At 47.9% G+C, this 18,026-nt stretch overlaps 1 protein-coding gene across 3 annotated transcripts in view; it reads left to right on the top strand.

The window, feature by feature from the left end:
- Nucleotides 1–18,026, top strand: part of LOC142579766 (alpha-tocopherol transfer protein-like) — a 92,456-nt gene that overhangs the window by 35,772 nt on the left and 38,658 nt on the right. The window contains exon 2 of one of the 3 annotated variants that reach the window (XM_075690317.1): nucleotides 16,154–16,338. In XM_075690317.1, the coding sequence (XP_075546432.1) occupies nucleotides 16,179–16,338 (160 nt within the window). In that variant the 5' untranslated portion in view covers nucleotides 16,154–16,178. Of the gene's footprint in view, nucleotides 1–16,088; nucleotides 16,339–18,026 lie in introns of those variants that run through there. The other 2 variants (XM_075690318.1, XM_075690316.1) reach the window with 2 other exon arrangements.

Here is an 18,026-nt window from a genome sequence, read left to right on the forward strand (position 1 = left end):
GAGAATAGAGGCCATTTTGTGGGCGATGTGTGGCCATATTCAAGAACGTCAGTTCCATAACGGGCTTTACAAAAAAGAAAAAGAAACCGTTTAAGCAAGTACTTCAAAGCTTTCGTATATGTTTTTCAAAGCCTCATAAGAAAGCTGTACTTGACGCTGAGTTCCCATTTCCTACAAATGGGAGCCATGTTAGAGGTGATTGATGTGTGGAGAAAGTTCAACGTTTCTGACTTAATCATGACCGTTCAAGATAATTACTGAATACCGGTTTTCTTTCTGTTTGTATGGTTACGTGCGTGCTTCATAGTAGGTTTTCTCCGAACTAAATGAGGCACCTTGTTTATATTTGGTTAAAGTAATTAAGGAGCAGCTTATGGGTTTATGTGTAAGCGAAGTTCAAAGAATGTACGTTAATTACTGCCTTTTTAGCAAACCCATGTGCAAGCGTTACGAAGCGTCATCAGTGTGTTTTACGAATGACGCAGAATTTATCTCGCTGCCCTGGGAGAACTATACCTACTACCGAGATCAAAATTAAAGAAAATTGGGGACCTATCATAGCCAATCTTTACGCGCAGTTATCCCTATCAGGACAAGACATATAAATAGCCAGAAAAGAAAATGTTTATTTTCTATCTAGGCGTGCAAGACATATCAATAATAAGCATAATCAACAAAAGATAATTTTTTTTTGCGGAAATCTTTTTCAGCAATAGGGGGGAAAACTTCAGGCAGGAAGCTGGAAGTGCGCGCCACCCCAATCTACCCAAGGCTTCGTTTTCAGTTTGTGTGGACAGCTGTCGTCGTATATTAACCATAGGCGTACATCACCTGTGCGACACCGCTGCAGGTGGATATCTTGCATCGGCCTATCTCCACTGACGTTGCTGTGGTTGTTGTCGTCCTGAGTGGCAGTGGTGCATACCCTCAGTGGGGGATTGGCCATGAACCGGGTGGTTAAATTAGGTGTATGAAAAAAACAAGGGAGTTAACAATTTGAACGTTGGAACTTAAAAAGCAAAAAAATTTGTTTGTGGGGGGGGGGAAACAATGAGAAGAAAACCGTGTATTAAATAATCTGATAATAGATAATAAATAAAAGAAAGCTATGCTGGTGAGGGAGGACGATCAGTCTAACACGGTAATCGATTGGCTTCAATTAAGTAATTTTGGATTGCCAAGCAAACATTTCTGTGACTGAACCCTATAATGGAGCCTCCGAAAGATAGTATCACAGGCACTGATAAATTTAGGCCAATATTGCGAAGCGGGTCCTTATAACAGAAAAAACGCCTGCAAGACAACAAGAAATGGTCTATTGTCTCCGCTTCGCCACAGAATGAGCATAACGGTGAGGGGACCAGACCAGATTTGTGTAGATAGAGAGAGAGAGAGAGAGAAGAATACAGGAAGGCAGTGATGTTAACCAGTCAATAGTCTGGTTGGCTACCATACACTGGGGGATGGGAGAAGGGGAAAAGAAAGAAGGGAGAGAGAAGGTGTAGGTACGTGTACGGACAGCACTTCAGTTAAAGTCGTTCGAGCAAACCAGAAGTTCTGAGAAAACACAAAAGTGCCTTCACTGCCTTCTGAGCCGATGATAGGTCGGGACGGTGCTCTAATATTGTCTGTTCACTCAGAGGGCGATCATCTAGTTTCCTCAATGTGTTCGACAAATACTGTCTTTGTGTTTGAAATTGAGGACAATGGCACAATAAGTGGTCAATGTTCTCCTCGCATCCGCAAACATCACATGCAGGACTATCAGCCATTCCAACTAGTGCTGAGTAGGCATTCGTGAAGGCCACTCCAAGCCATAACCGACACAGAAGAAACGCTTCAGGCCGGTGCAGACCGGCTGGAGGTCTGAGTTGAAGTGACGGGTTTAGTCTGTGCAGTCTTGTGCGCCTTGTATGTACGGTGTTACACTCTGCTAAAGAGATCGTGCGTGCTAGAATGCCAAGTTGTCTCGCGGCGTCGGTCCTTGAGAGAGGAATGGGGACGCAGCGGTCTTCTTGGTTTGACGTTTGAGCTGCCTTATCGGCGTCATCATTTCCAATGATACCGCAATGACCTGGTATCCACTGAAAAGAGATATCATGGCCTTTTTCTCTTAAGTGATGGACAAGTTCCGCGATTTTGCACGTGAGCTGATCGTGAGTTCCATGTCGGAGAAATGACTGCACACATTGCAAGGCCACCCTTGAATCGCAGAAGACTGCCCATTTTCTAAGACTTTCAGCATTTATCACTTGAAGCGCGTCGCGGAGAGCCGCGAGCTCTGCAGCTGTAGACGTAGTGATATGGGAAGTCTTGAACCGCTTGGTTATTCTCATTGCTGGTATAACTACAGCGCCGCCGGAACTTGTTGATGTGGTTGATCCATCAGTGTAGACGTGTGTGCAGTCGCTGTATTTCTCGTACAAGAGAAGTAAAGTTAGTTGCTCGAGCGCTGATGATGGCAAGTCCGACTTTTTCTGAAGTCCTGGGATTGTAAGGTTCACTTGATCACGGCGCATGCACCATGTAGGAATGATCACGGCACGGTGCGCGAAGACAGTCGCACTGAATGTCGTGTGGGGCCTATCTACTGGGAGACTTGCTAGGTGGTGGGTAGGGGTCCGGGCGAAGTGTCTTATGTGCACACGCATTGTTTCAATGCTAATGTGCGTTCTCATAGTGAAATCTTGAGCAACTGCAATAACTTCAGTCATTGACGCACTCCGCGGTAGACCGAGACATATCTTGAGGGCTTGGGCTTGGATGCTTTGGATTATATTCAGGTTAGTTCTGCAGGTGTTGGACATTACCGGTAGGCTGTATCGCATGAATCCAATAAAGAGGACTCTGTACAGTTGCAGCATGGATTGTATTGGCACTCCCCAGGTCTTTCCTGCAAGGAACTTAAACATATGGCAAATTCCTGTTAGGCGTTTTTTCACATAATTCACATGAGGGATCCAGGAGAAATTTTTGTCAAGGACCACCCCCCAAAATCTGTGACTCGTGCTGTACGAGATCATGTGTCTGTCGACGGATATCACGTATGGAGACATTGATTTCCTGGTAAATGCCACCGCTGCGCACTTTTCGTATGATACGAAGTCCTTGTTCTCGAAGGTAGGATGATGTTAAAGTGGCTGACTTTTAAAGCCGCGCGCGAAGCTGCAGTCGCGTCACAGCCGACGTCCAAATGCAAATGTCGTTGGCATAGATGGAGAGCCTAACGGTGCCTGGCAGGATGTCGGCGAGTCCAATGAGTGTTAGACTGAAGAGCGTTGGGCTGAGTACTCCGCCCTGAGGCACCCCACGGTTACTGTAATGCTGGGAGGTCGGGCCATCCTCGGTAAGTACGAAAAAGGATCTATTATGTAGATAGCTACTTATCCAAAAATATACTTTGCCGCCAAGTCCTACTGCCTCTAACGCGTTGAAAATCGCTTCGTGCGTTACGTTATCGTACGCTCCTTTAACATCCGGAAACATGGCAGCAGATAATCTTTTGCAGGACTTCTGGTGCTCGACGTATGTCACCAAGTCGATAACGCTGTCTATGGAAGAACGGCCACGCCTGTTGAAACCGGCCACTGCATCTGGATATACCTGGTAATGCTCGAGGTACCATTCTAGCCATGCTAGAACTATCCTCTCCATTAGTTTTACGATGCAACTGGCAGGCGCAATTGGTCGGTATGATGCAATGTCTACAGGCGACTTGCCAGGCTTGAGCAGTGGAATTAGGCGACTGGTCTTCCATTCCTGGGGAACCGTACCTGTCTGCCAGGAGCTGTTGAACAAGAGCAGCAGCACTTTTCGAGCCTCTTCACCAAGATTACACAGGGCACGGTAGGTTATACCGCCGGGTCCTGGTGAAGATGAACGCTTGCACAAGGCCAGTGCAGCTTCGAGCTCGTCCATGGAGAAAGGACTATCTATGCGGGGGTCGCGTGAAATCGGTGAGTGGCGGAGCGTCGATGTTCCAGCGGAACTAGTTTCGCCAGCAATCCTCCTGCAGGAAGCTTCCGCTCCGTCAATCTCGCTGCATTGTTGGTGAAGAGCCAAAGACTTAAAAGGGTGGCGCTGCTGAGGGGTTCCACGGAGACCACGAACAGTTCTCCATATGTGAGACAAAGGTTTTCGTGGATCCAAAGATTCGCAGAATGATTTCCATCTTTGCGATGCAAGTTTGTCCATGCGACGCTGAATTTTCTTTTGAGTTCTTCTGGCCAACCTCAAGTCATGTACAGACTTCGTGCGCCTGTATCTTCGCTCTGCACGACGACGAATTGCACGAAGCTTCTCTTGCTCAATGTCGTATTGGGTGCGTGTATACGTTCTCAGAAGCGAATGTTTCGCAGCCTCTAGGGCACCTTTTATGATGTTCTCTAGGCTAGAGGACAAGTCATCATGACAGCCGTCTCCGAGAATTGACTTGAACGTTGGCCAGTCGATACATTGTGTGACGGCGGCTAACCTGGAGTCCGTCAACCCTTCAACCCTAAGATAAGTGGGTAGGTGGTCACTTCTCCGCGTTTCAATATCCGGAAATCACCTGACCTTTCTAGTGAAGGAGCGTGAAACAAAGGTCAGGTCCAGGCAGCTACAGTAGACATTTCCACGTAGAAAGGTGGGGCTTCCATCATGTAACAAGCACAGTTCTTGTTCGGAGGCAAATGTCACTAATCTTTTGCCTCTCGAGTTTATCTTAGAACTTCCCCAGAGATGGTGGTGAGCATTAAAATCTCCAGTAATCACCAAAGGCTGCGGAGTCGCCGTCGTGATTCGCCGTAATCTCTCGCAGTCCAACCGACTTGAGGGCGATATGTAGGCTCCAATTAATGTGAAAGTGAGCTTGCTTTTCTTCACTGTCAGACATACGTATTGGTTTTCTTGGTCAGGCGACACTGGGTGATGGACATACGTAAGATCACGTCGCATGAATACGATGATCTTGCTGCATTCTCCGTGGGTGGCGGACATGAAACATTCATACCCGGACAGTCTGATGTTATCTGATAGGGGCTCGCAGATGACCATGACTGGGAACTTATTCGTGAACACAAACTGTCGAAAGTCCGACATGCGTGACTTCAGTCCTCTGGCGTTGCACTGAAATATCGACGCGTTTCGGACTTCGTCACGAAAGACGGCTTCTGGAGAGCCATGATTTTAACCAAGAGCTGCAAGTACTGGACTCAAAGTGTCCAGCACCTGTAGTGCGCTTTGCGCAGACGAAGACTTCATGTTGGTAAGTATAACACGAATGGCACTCATCAGCGACCGCAGAATGTTGATGACCTGGAGATCATCAGCCAGCGTCGCTTCAACAGTTGCAGAAGTCGTCAAAGTCGGTGCGTTTTGAGGTAACTTAGCAGGGATTTGTACCCTCGGTAGCTCAGGCCATTCTTCAGGACGGGCGAGCCTCTCCGCTTTGTTTGCTTTCCTTGTATCTGTCTTGGTGGCGCAGTGTGGTGATGCGGCAGTCCTTCTGACGGTAGCTGGCGTGTACCTATCTGCAGTTGCGGAAATTCGTGAATGTTTTCGGTGTCGATGCCGACGTCGCCGAACGGCGGTAGCAGCCTCTCGATGCGTTGAATTATCCCGCACCATTCGTTTCAGAATCGTGAATTCCTTCCGCATCCGCGGGCAATCCTTTGATGAGGCCTTGTCAGGACCACTGCAGTTAGGGCACTTTAGAACATGTGCGCTGCAGGCGTCTTCTGAATGGGACTCAGAGCACCGCGGGCACACGACGTTGTTCACGCAGACACCCTTCACGTGGCCAATCTTGCAACACTTGAAACACTGGAGGGGCTTCGGTACGAATGGTCGTACTGGATGGCGGACATGTCCTACTTTGACGTGGGAAGGAAGACTGTCTCCTTCTAAACAAAATCTTCACGCAGTGTGTGCTTCCCAATCTGGAAATCCTTGTAATGAAATTGCCTTCTGTCGTTGGCTTTATCAGCGTTAGCAAGTCGTCATTAGGAATGGCAACGTCGACGTCATAAATGACGCCCGCAGCACCATCGCCGCCTGTAGGGATCATTGATCGCGCCTTTAAATTGTCGATATCAGTTATATTACGTAGGTGTTGTAGGACGCTGCGATGTAAGACATCAACTGCCAGGACATTTTTCCGCGAGTTTATTCGCACGTCTTTAATCTCATTTGGTGCGATTCTCTCGAGTAAGGAAGAGAGGACCTGCCTGTTGAGGAGCCGCAAATTGGTCGCCGGGTCCACGGGCATAAAGAGCACAGTGTGCGGCCAGCGCAGCGGTGCACTCTTCACGGTAAAAGCACTTGGCGACGAAGATGCCTGCAGTAGTCTTCTTTTCGCTGATCTGCTCATCACGACCTGGAAGTCATCGTCTGACGAGTCGTAGCTGTCCGAACATATCTCAGTGGCCTCGCCGTCTGTATCGCTTGACGCACTTCCACGTTTCCTGGACGCTAGCCGACCTGACGGCTGCACATCAGGGAAGTCCTCGGAGATTTCTTCATCCATTGCCGCAAGGAGGGAGCGGAAGCTCCCAGAAATGCAGGGAAACAAAGCGAAAAAGCGGAGACAAAAGTACAAGCGTTCTATCAAAGAATCACTTCGTCTTCCTGATGATGATGATGATGTCCTTGATGAGTTTGGCGCTTACCCACTCGCGGGGATTGGCCAAGAGTCGGGCAGACTTTGCTTAAGTGTGCAGAAAATGGAGGTAACAACCTAAAATTTTGTTACATGAATTTAGCCGAGAGAAAATCGAAACGGTTCAGTAGACTGTCATGCTACGTAGAGGAAAAAAAATTATCTATAATATATCAATGCGGCAATAGAGGAGGAATAAATAGAATAGTATGGTCATCAATGAAATCGGTTTGGTTCAAGAATAAATTTTTCTAAGGCGAAGCACACATTCCTGTGTGAGTGCCCAAGCACAGACGCTCCGAAAGACAGTAGTACCGGAGTGTTCAATGGCAGGCCAAGCTGTCGCACTGTAATTTCTAATGTCATTTTCCTCACGGAGGAAAAACGCCGGCATTCCAGCAAGTAGTGCTCAATCGTCTCTAATGCATTGCAAAAATGGCACAATGGGGTTCCTTGTTCCTTGTGTAGACCAGTTCCTTGTGTAGGTATAAGTTCAACGTAGGTATACGGCAGCGTGGCCTCGTGATGGACACTTCAAATTTTCGTGTTTGGAAAAAACATCTCTGTGCCAATGGTATAGAAAATGTCGGTAATCCACAGAGTTGGTAATTGCGGAGCCTGATACTGCCTGCATAGTGACACTCCTGCGAAATCTAGCAGCAGTAACATGAGCAGTCGGAGGGTAATACGGGAGAATCGGGCCACTTATCGGTGCCTTGGCTAGAGAATCTGCCATTTCATTCATAATTAGTCCTTTATGGTCATGGGCACCCAAATAAAACGCACGCTTCTCAAGTACCCAGGCACCAATGAATGAAACGTCCTCATTGCGCGAGAATCACGAGAAGCAGTAAGGGATGAGCACAATGATCGGCGATTATGACAGCTGACGTAACTGATGGTCCTAATTTGCGTAATTCCAGCACCACTGCGATAAATTCAGCTAAATAGGTCGGCATGAAATGCGGTAGCCGAAGACAAAATGTCCCATAAAAAATCAGGGAAAATATTCCTACACCTGACTTTTCTTCGCACTGTGAAGCATCTGTCGCAATTACAATGTTTGTTTGAAGGCTCTTCAGATTATCTTGCAATTTAGCGTATAGAATACCATATGGAAGTAATTTTGCATTATTAGGAACGATGTCATCGAATTGAATATTCGTGGTAACAGCTCTGTCAGGAATAGGAAGGACATCGCATATGCGCACGTCCAAGGAACTAAGTAATTTTTGTACGAATGTAATTTGCGGAGTATGTGATCGCGGTCAGTTGACACCAAAAAAGAACGCAGGCTGTGAAATAAATATTGTTTGGGGATGTCGCAGCGGTGATTCATAAATTCTCAAGAACGTCTGCACTGTCAAAAGCCGGAGCCTGCACGAAATAGGAGGAACACGGTAGTCTATATATAGAACAGAATTTGCAACAAATTTAGGAAGACCTAAATACAAACGTAATGCTTGTCTTTCAAAGAGGATTAGAGGACAGGACATGCAGGCTGGAGCTCCAGAGAAGACCACGCAACCAAAATCCAATACAGCGCTATACGATATGACGTTAGGTGTGTATCCCTTTTCAATCCTATTTGACGATTGATCAGCCTACGTAATATCCCGATTGCACGGGTACATTTTCCAGTCACATGATCTATGTGTGGGCGCCAGTTGAGAGAGGCGTTCTAAATCCTTCCAAAGTATTTAACAGACTCTACCTGTGGTATGTCTTGAAGGTGGTAAGACAATGAGATGTGAGCTGTGTCATGAATCGAAAAAACGAGAATAGCACATTTGCTGGAGTTGAGTATAAAGTGATTAACGTCTAACCACCTCTCCAGAGCACAAAGTTTGCAGTCGTTGGTATAGCCTCTGGATGTAGTTTGCAGATGCGAAAAACGCAATGTCGTCTGCTTAAACATAAGTAGTTACTTCTTGATGACAGGGAAGTGTGCCCATGCGAATATTAAGAAAGCACCGGGGAAAGAACTGAGCCTTGCGGTACACCTCTAGTTTGTTTGTACCTAGAAGAATAAAAGCCGCTTTTGCAGCAATGGACTTTTCTTTCACCTAACAATTAGTGAATACACGATACTATGTACCCAGGAACATCGCAGGATGCTAACCGATTTATCAATACAGTGTGCTCCACGGTATCGTATCCTTTAGCGATATCGAGCGTCACTAAGGCAGCGTGTATTGCAATGAGGTCGAGCGAGTTGTATTCGGCTTTCTAAGTCGACATGGGCATGCCAGATGGAGCAGCCAGCTCTGCAACCAGTCTGACAGGGACTAAGAATGGTATTATCGTCATTAAATTTCATGACACGAAGGTGAAGGAGCCTCTCAGATAATTTTATTACGTTTGACGTAAGCGCATTCGGCCTAATTAATGTTCTCTTATACATACCCTTCCGCTTGTTTCTTAAGCATCATTATTACTTTGGCAAGCTTCCAATGCAACGGAATCCAAGCATATTTAATTGAATAATTTAGCAGGTTTAAAAGAAAGTTAGGCGATTCCTGTAACAATATTTTTAACATTGCATTTGTGACTCCGTCAGGGACCGGGGCTGCACTCGGCAAGCATAGTGCAGTCTCATTTAGTGCAGATAAGGAAATTGAAGTAAAGCTATCTCAAGGATCTAATGCAAAATGAATAGCCGAGTGAATATCCAGGCCGTAAATGAATAGTCAGGCCGTAAATCGCTTTTCTAAGCCTTTGGCAATCCATTCTAGGGAGGCGCTCAATTCTTGATGGGTCAAAACGATCGCGTCTAATGCTAAGGGCGAACAAGAGTGAATCACGAAGAAATGCGAATAGAGCACGCTTACTTATTTAATTTTATGCATAATCGTAATGCTTAATATCATATTCATCTTTGGCTCGATTAACAGTACGCTTAAATACACCAGGAGGAAACTGATAATTGTTCCAATTTGTCGGGCACTGATTATGCAGAAATGTTTTCCAAGCGGATTTTCTTTTTCTATAGTCCTGCGTACACTCATCATTCCACCAACGACAAGCAGTGCCTTTAGCCGAAGGGATGAGAAATTCAGCTTACTTCCGGGAGCCCTCTAGAATTGGGCAAATGGTTGAAGCGATTTCTTTATCATTGACATTGGCAAGTTTGGAAACGGCTGAACGCAAGGAACTATTAAATTTCTTATGGTTCACAAATGTGCATGCCTGGTATTTTAAAGATGTTAGTGGACAAATGATTTCGAATGACACAGGAAGATGATCACTGTTGGTCGCTGAACCAACCGCTACCTACGACGAAACATTGATGCCAGAGCTACAAAATGTTAAATCTAACACCGAACGAAAGTTACCTCTAGCAAACGTTACTTTTCCAGTGTTCTGACATGAAAGGTGACTATCAATAGTCCCATCCCATAGTCGCTTACCGCACAAATCTGACCCGCCGTGGTTGCTCAGTGGCTACGGTGTTGGGCTGCTGAGCACGAGGTCACGGGATCGAATCCCGGCCACGGCGGCCGCGTTTCGAGGGGGGCGAAATGCGAAAACACCCGTATGCTTAGATTTAGGTGCACGTTAAAGAACCCCAGGTGGTCAAAATTTCCGGAGTCCTCCACTACGGCGTGCCTCATAATCAGAAAGTGGTTTTGGCACGTAAAACCCCAAATATTATTATTACCGCACAAATCTGTTTTTAGCCCCCCCGACACGTCATGCGAATTAAAATCCCCTGCAAACAAAATTTCTTTTCTACACGCAGCCACAGCATTATTAAGTTGACGCGTACTTTGCACTTAAGACGACGTCCTACCAGACCATCACTGACGTCTGAGCTTTCGGACAGGGACGTATAGTGTGTCGGTCACCCGAACAGACCTGTGTTGAAGACCTGCTGAAATGCATTTCATTCGCTTCCACCCCGGTGAATGCTTTATTGCGCCTCATCTTGCGTCCGCCAAGGGTCTCGTACGGGGCGCAGACTCCTGATTAAGTCCCACTGAAGTCCTGGACAAGCTCTCCGCAGCAAGCGTCATTGCTATTTACCGTTGCAATCGGCCGGTAAATAACGAGAGGATTCCCACGGAATCAACATATGCAGCGTTTGTGGGGACATCATGTCCGTCAGAAATAAACGTGTGGACACCGTTAGTGTCACAGATATAGAACTTGACACTCGAGCTCCCAAACGCATGGGATCCGCAATTTCTACAATTATGAAACCAAAATAAAAAAATCTGAATTTTGCGGTATCGAAGTCCGCGCAGCATGTATGGGATAATCCGACGCTGTAGTCCAGTTGCCACAGCATTGCGTTGCTGTGCTCAAGGTCACGGGTTGGGCCTCGGCCGCGGCGGCCGCATTCTGAAAGGGTCAGAAGGCAAAAACACTCGTGCACCGTGCATTGGGAGCACGTTAACGAACCCCAGGTGGCCCAGACTAATCCGGAGCCCCTGCCCCCGTCCCTATTCAGCGTGCTTGATAATCAGTACAAGAGTGCTCATTTAGGCGTGCTGATTGAGCGTCTACATACCAAACGAACAGCTCAGACGAGCAGGACTATATGGGGAGACAGCGCCAGTGTGGGCGTCCTCCCTTACTCCTGTTTGTAGAAATACAAGCAAAACAGAAGTACAGCGGCAGATGGAGGCTTGAAGTGACGAGCACTCGTCGAAGAAGGAGTGCCGCTGAAGACAACGTTTCGACAAGTCCCCGTGTCGAAATGTTGGCGCCAACGACATACCTTGCTCAAATACTGCTCATCACTTAGTGCTATTTGCTTAGTATCTCAATGCTCACAATCAGGTCGTTATTTTGGCGTGTAAGGACTCTAGAAGTTAATTTTTTTCTATTACGTATCGGTACGTTGGCCTTTACAAGGTTAACATTTCTCTTCGCCGTCTCCGCTCGAGGTGCCTTGGAACGCACGGCGCGAGCGCGCACATCTTCGCGACGCGACGCGTGCAGGTGACGCGGCCGACGCGCTGTGACCGCGGGCAGCCGTCGTCGTCGCCGTCAGCCGGCGGCGTCGAGGTCGGTGACCTTTAAAAGGAAACGGCATCGCCGCGCGCGAACGCGTACCGCGGCGGCGGCGCGCGCGAGAGAGAGTGGTCGAGATCTTCGACGACGACCAGCGTCGACGACCCCTTTCAGCGTCGGCCAGCCGGCACGATTGCAAGCCGTGCCGTACTTGTAACACATCCTGACGTCCACAGCACGAACTCAATGCGCTCGATGACGTCACGAGGCGAGGGCGCTGACGCGCGCGCTGTTTTCGCCGCTCGATTGGAAGCGAAACGAACCACGATGCCGCGCGATCGAATCGAACGTTAGTTCGAACGTCACGTGGGCTCCCTTAGATCTTCCATTTAGAAACCGGTGAAACTTCAACGCATGATTTTCGATGCGCTGATAGCTAAAGATTTCGATGGAAGTGCTGGAAACTTAACGCAATGCCCTTAGTACAGCGTTTTTGATGGGCTGGTGGGAATATTCAGTTGTCGGCAGGTCAGCAAAAAACAAAAAAAGAAAGAAAGACGAAATAAGTACCACACTAATTATATTACTCGATCGCCATTTCAGTCACGTTCTCTTGCACGAGCGCGCTCCTCTTCACCAGAAATTAATGTGAACGCGTTGTTTTAATTTTATTTGATGCGGCATGACCTTCAGGCTTTGTAGGGTTATAAACAAAACTCCACAGTGTATTCGCAAACCAAGATATGTAAAAGTGCCAAAGGCATACGGTCGTCTTCAAAAGTTTGCGAGGTGCGGGTTCAGTGAAACAGCTGAATTTTCAGCCCACTTATCGCGTGCAGTAAGTAAAACCGTACAACACTTTGCTCGCAATGCACACTCGGACATATATGTACCGCAAATTTACCACACCAGACGGTTTCCATGTAAGCACGGGGTATGACTCCCACAAGTGCGCATTGATATAGCGCATAAATTAAGCCACAGTTGCGAATGCAGGCGTATCTGGAAACGGCAACGAGACGTTCTGACAGCCATTTTTATTTGGTCCACGTTCTAACTTGAGTTGACAGTGCGCCCAGTTATAGACAGGTAAAGAGAGAGAGAGAGAGAGAGAGAAACCGCCGTGCTTTGTCAGCGTTCGTCAAGAGAAGACTCCCGAACTAATACTTCTCCAAGTTGGCTTTTACATTGGCTTGTCCGGTGGACTATATATATACTATACTACCACTGACGGTATACTCGGCCGCTGCACTGGAGAGAGAGAGAGAGAGAAAGAGAGAGAGAGAGATAAACTTTATTTGGTTCCTTCAAGGATTTAGCGTCTCGAGGTCTCCGTCGTCTTCTTGGGCGCCGGCGACTTGGAGCCTCTTCCGGCAAGGGTGGGCCCCTATTCCAGGGCTCCACTGAGCCTAGCTACCCCACTGGAAGAGCTTCCTATCCATGCGCCATATAACTGATCCCTGACAATATCGTGCCCCAACGCCCAAAGTTAGCAGGCACACGCGTCTGTAAGACGAATGTGTTGTTATGTGCATACCCGCCATTCAATCGCGCCCGCCGCCCTTGCACATGAACGCACCCGCGACGAGGTCAAGAGCGAGCAGCTCGACACATCTCGCGTGAGCGCGGCGAGGCCTTGAGCGAAGCAGGCTGGGAACCAGACCGCGAGGTGCAGAACAATAGCGCGGGGGGTGTGCTGCCCGGCGTGCAAGAGCACATCGCGGTTGGTCCCGCACTTCCTTCCTTGGGCTTTAACATTCCGAGGATGGTGGGGGGGGGGGGGGGGGGGGCTTCGACGTGCAGTGCGCCGTTCCTTCCTTTATGTGCGCGCACAGAACAACGAATACTCACTATATATGAACAGTAAGCCAGACTTCCTCGGCCTTCCTCGGCGGCTGCGCTCATGCGTGCCGCGTCTGAGCGCTCGCAAGTGAACTACATAAAAAAAAAAAAAGACGCCTGGGTATAACGTGATTCGGGCTGTAGACGTTGGGAACCTCCACACGTATGTATACGGCGTCATGTCATAGCCCGCGGTGTGCAGCTTCTGGGACGTCAAATGTCCCAATTTGCACATTTTTTTTTTGCCCAGTTTCCATCGATTAGAAGGGCGATAATAAATCCAGACGAACAATACCAAATCGCTTCACAGTGGACGTGTTAGTGTGGAAGCTTAAAGTAAAAATTAAATTATGGGGTTTTACGTGCCAGAACCGCGATCTGATTACGAGGCACGCCTTAAGGCTCAATCACACCGGCGACTTGAGGAGGTCGCGCGACCATTTGCGACTCGCGACCAAAAAAAACGACCGTAGGCGACTGATGTTCACACCGGCAAGCCCGGCTGAGCGCGACCCGCAAGTCACAATCCCGGAGATTATTGTTCTCAGCGAGAACTCCCGGAATCTACGCGGAATTTGCCGTGACGAGGGAGCAGGCCGGATGTAGACACATGGAAGATCACTTCCGGTGCGCCGCTGTTTGGTTTATCAGTTTGCGACCACGGTCGAGCGACTGAAAAATCGAGCAGCGAGCGACTGGCCCAAAATGGTCGCTTTTCAAGAAAAGCGACCATTTGCGACTGGTCGCTTTGCGACCAACTTGGTAGCGCGACCACTGTCAGTCGCCGGTGTGAATGAGCCTTTAGTGGGGGACTCCGGATTAATTTTAACTCAGCAACTGTTTTTTTAACGTGCATCTAAATGTAAGTACATGGGTGTTTTTGCATTTCGCCCCCATGGAAATGCAGCCGCCATAACCGGGATTTGATCCCGCGACCTCGTGCTTAGCAGCGCATCGTCAAAGCCTTAACTAAGCAACCTCGGCGGTTAATGCGGAAGCTTGGCTTCACTAAATGGCAGCTATATTCCGATATTCGACGATTACGTACGTCCTTCATACATGGTCGCTGGTATTTTTTGTTTCGTTTTTTCTTCTTCTCACTCTCTTTTTGGAGACTGGCGCAATTTCAGTCGCAAGTGCGGCGCCGAATAAGGACATGGCAGCAATGACAACAATACATACATACATACATACATACATACATACATACATACATACATACATACATACATACATACATACATACATACATACATACATACATACATACATACATACATACATACATACATACATACATACATACATACATACATACATACATACATACATGACAGCGCTAGCTAGCACGAGAGAACGACTAGCAGTGTTCCTCTTCTCTCGTGATATGCATAAGTCTGCAGTCTAATGAGAATAGCACCCGGTCGGATTCTGCTTAAAATACCACGATCATAAACGCAGTTATTATTAGTATAGTACTGTGCAATTTATGCTATACTCGGCTGTACTGCGGATGTGAGAAGAAAACCTGCAGAGTGATGCTAAATATGCTTGACATGATGAAAAAAATCATGAGCCATTCCACTCTGTGAAGGTGGTTGACCAGCGAAGCTGTTTAGCACACGATACGGAGGTGACATAATTTTGAACATACCTACGAACTCATTTATTGTCCTAAACGGTGGTCATTATTTCACTCCCAACTGCTATCACATTCTTTGATAATGTCACATCGATGCACGTACGCCGCTGTGTGGTAGGTTGGGCCGGATCGGTGGGACCTCGCAAGGGACATGTTTGCAACACGGAACGTGTAAAACGCCCCCTTTTCGGTATGGACACATCCACATTGAAATCAGCGACAACCACAACAGGGGTAGCGTCATCGCAGCTAATTCACGTAGAGTGAGTAGCCACGAACCTTACGGGACTAGGAGTCATTGCATTGTTTTGCTTGCTTACGGAGGTATGAGCCATTGGTGATGATAGTTTTTGTTCACGGTGAGCAAAAATGCACGGAGGCCTAATCATATATACAGCTTGGCTGTAAAAGTCGCAGTTTCGCCCGAAAGGTGAAGCATCGATTGCGATAGCAAATTAGTGGACAGCTATACGAAGTACGTTTTATTGGCCGTATAAAGTTGTAACCATAGGCATACTAACTAAATTAACAACCATGGTGTCACGCGCGCACAAGCAAGCGTTAACACATCTCACTCGATGACTGCGGACACTCGCTGTCAGAACGCTGGAGTGACCAAGCGCGGCAGCGGCAGCGAGCGAATTGACCTTCGTGCTGCGTCTCGCACTAACGCGAACAAGCCGCGGAAACAGCGCGCGGCGGACTCTGTCCCCGTCGCAGATGGCTTTCAACATACAGCGGCGGCCGCCTGGGCCACCCAGAGTCGAACACTCCCCCCCTCCCCTACCTAGCGCGACGGAAGACGGCGCGCTTCCTCCCCTCTTCCCTCCCTTGCGTGCGCGAGATTGAGCCCCGATCGCCGGCTCACCCGCGCACGCTTTTACTCGCACATACAGCATACGGCGCGCGGCGACGATTTTATCGCCCTTGGACTTTATGCTGAACCTCACGGCGACGCCGACGGCAGCAGAAATGCGCCTGGAGTGTCCACATCATTGCTATCGCAGTAAAACTCGCCGCTGTATGGTCGAACCCATTGTGAGACATAACTTTGTCGCGTTTGCGCGCAGCAGCGGAGGCAGGCAGCGCGTTCGCATGGCGGCCACTCGGATCCTGGCGCCCCCTAACCAAGACGGCGGCCTCGGCGGCGGCGGGACGCTGCCCGAGGAGCTCCAGAAGGTGGCCGCCGAGGAACTCGGCGAGGACGCGCGCAAGCGGGACCTGTGCCTCGTCAAGCTGCGCAACCTATTACAGGGTGAGTACACCGTGCTGTACTACAGCGGCGACGAACAGCATGTACAGATGCTCCTTGTATAGCTACAGCGATGGAATTATAAGGGCCTTGTAAGACATGCGTCTGGGAAAAGCGGCAGGGGAAGATGGAATAACAGTTGATGTAATTAATGATGGAGCGAATTTTATGCTTGAAAAGCTTGTGGCTCTTCATATACAATGCCTAACAACTTCGAGTGTGCCAAAGAGCTGGAAGATCCCCAACATTATATTAATCCACAAGAATGGAGACGCTAAAGAATTGGAAGAAATATAGACTCGTTAACTTACATTCAATATTGCATGTTATATTCACCATGACAATATGGGCAACACTGGAGTTCAATCGGCCGAGACAAGAGGCTGGCTTCAAAAAGGGGTGTTATGCAAAGGATCACATGCATGCCATAAACCAGGTAATTGAGAAATCTGCGAAGTACGGCGGAGATAGCGCCTATGTCGCGTGTCTTATGTGTCCGCGTTATCTGGCGCTGTCACCCATATGTATGAAAGGTTGTCTGTACGTGACATCACTTGTTACGTGAGTGTTTTCTATATAGATATGCTGCTGACATGAAATAAAGGTTGTTATCATGCCCACCATCGGAGTGTGCGCTCTGTTCCTTCCGGCGGCTAGTCCGGCTACGCTCGGCATACAGCAAGGGATGTAATACAAGTACAACCAAACTCTTTATATGGCTCCTGTACGTTATCAAAAGGCATTTAATTCAGTAGACATACCAGCAATCATGGAGGCATTGCGTGCTCGAGCAGTGCGTACAGGGGGCATACTCAAATATCTTGGGAAATATTGACAAAGACTCCATAGCTACCTTAGTTCTCCACAAGAATTGTGAGAAAAAGAAACCTACCAAGAAAGGGACCAGGAAAGGAAACGCAATCTCTCCGATGTTATCCACTACATGCATAGAACAAGTACTGAAGCTATTAGACTGGGAAGGCTTAGATGTGATGATCAAAGGCGAGTATCTCAGCAACCTTCCGTTTGCAGATGACATTGTTCTGTTCAGCAACACTGGGGATGAAATGCACCAAATTATTGCGGACATTAATCGAGAAAGTGTATGAGTGGGGTTGAAGATTAATATGCAAAAGACAAAGACAAAAACAAGGACACACACACACGCAATACTTAATAGCCTGACAAGGAAAGAAGAATGCATTATTGCCAGTCAGCCTCTTTAGCCTAGAGTAAGTAAGGTTACTTACTCACAAGGGACCCTGATCATTAGGAGGAAATTTACAAAAGAACAAAAATGGGTTGGAGTGCATACGGCATACCTCCCCCCCCCCCCCTCTTGCCAAATTCCTTACTGGAAGCTTACTACTGTCGTTGAAAGGAAAAGGGTACAATCATTGCGTTCTACCCGTGCTAACATATGAAGCAGAAACTTGTAAATTAACAAAGAAGCTCGAGAGCAAGTTAAGAACCGCGAAAAAAGTGATCGAACGAAAGAATGTTAGACGTAACGTTAAGAGACAGCAAGAGTGCGGTGGTCTACCGGAGAGCAAACGGCGACAGCCGGTTTTCTAGTTGAGATTAAGATAAAGAACTGGAGCTGGGCAAGCTATGCAACGCTTAGGGCAGATAACCGGTGGACCATTAGAGTTACAGAATGGCTCCCAAGGGAAGGGAAGCGCAGTCGAGGA

This window comes from Dermacentor variabilis, chromosome 4, assembly GCF_050947875.1.
Source record: "Dermacentor variabilis isolate Ectoservices chromosome 4, ASM5094787v1, whole genome shotgun sequence".
Classification (NCBI taxonomy): domain Eukaryota; kingdom Metazoa; phylum Arthropoda; class Arachnida; order Ixodida; family Ixodidae; genus Dermacentor; species Dermacentor variabilis.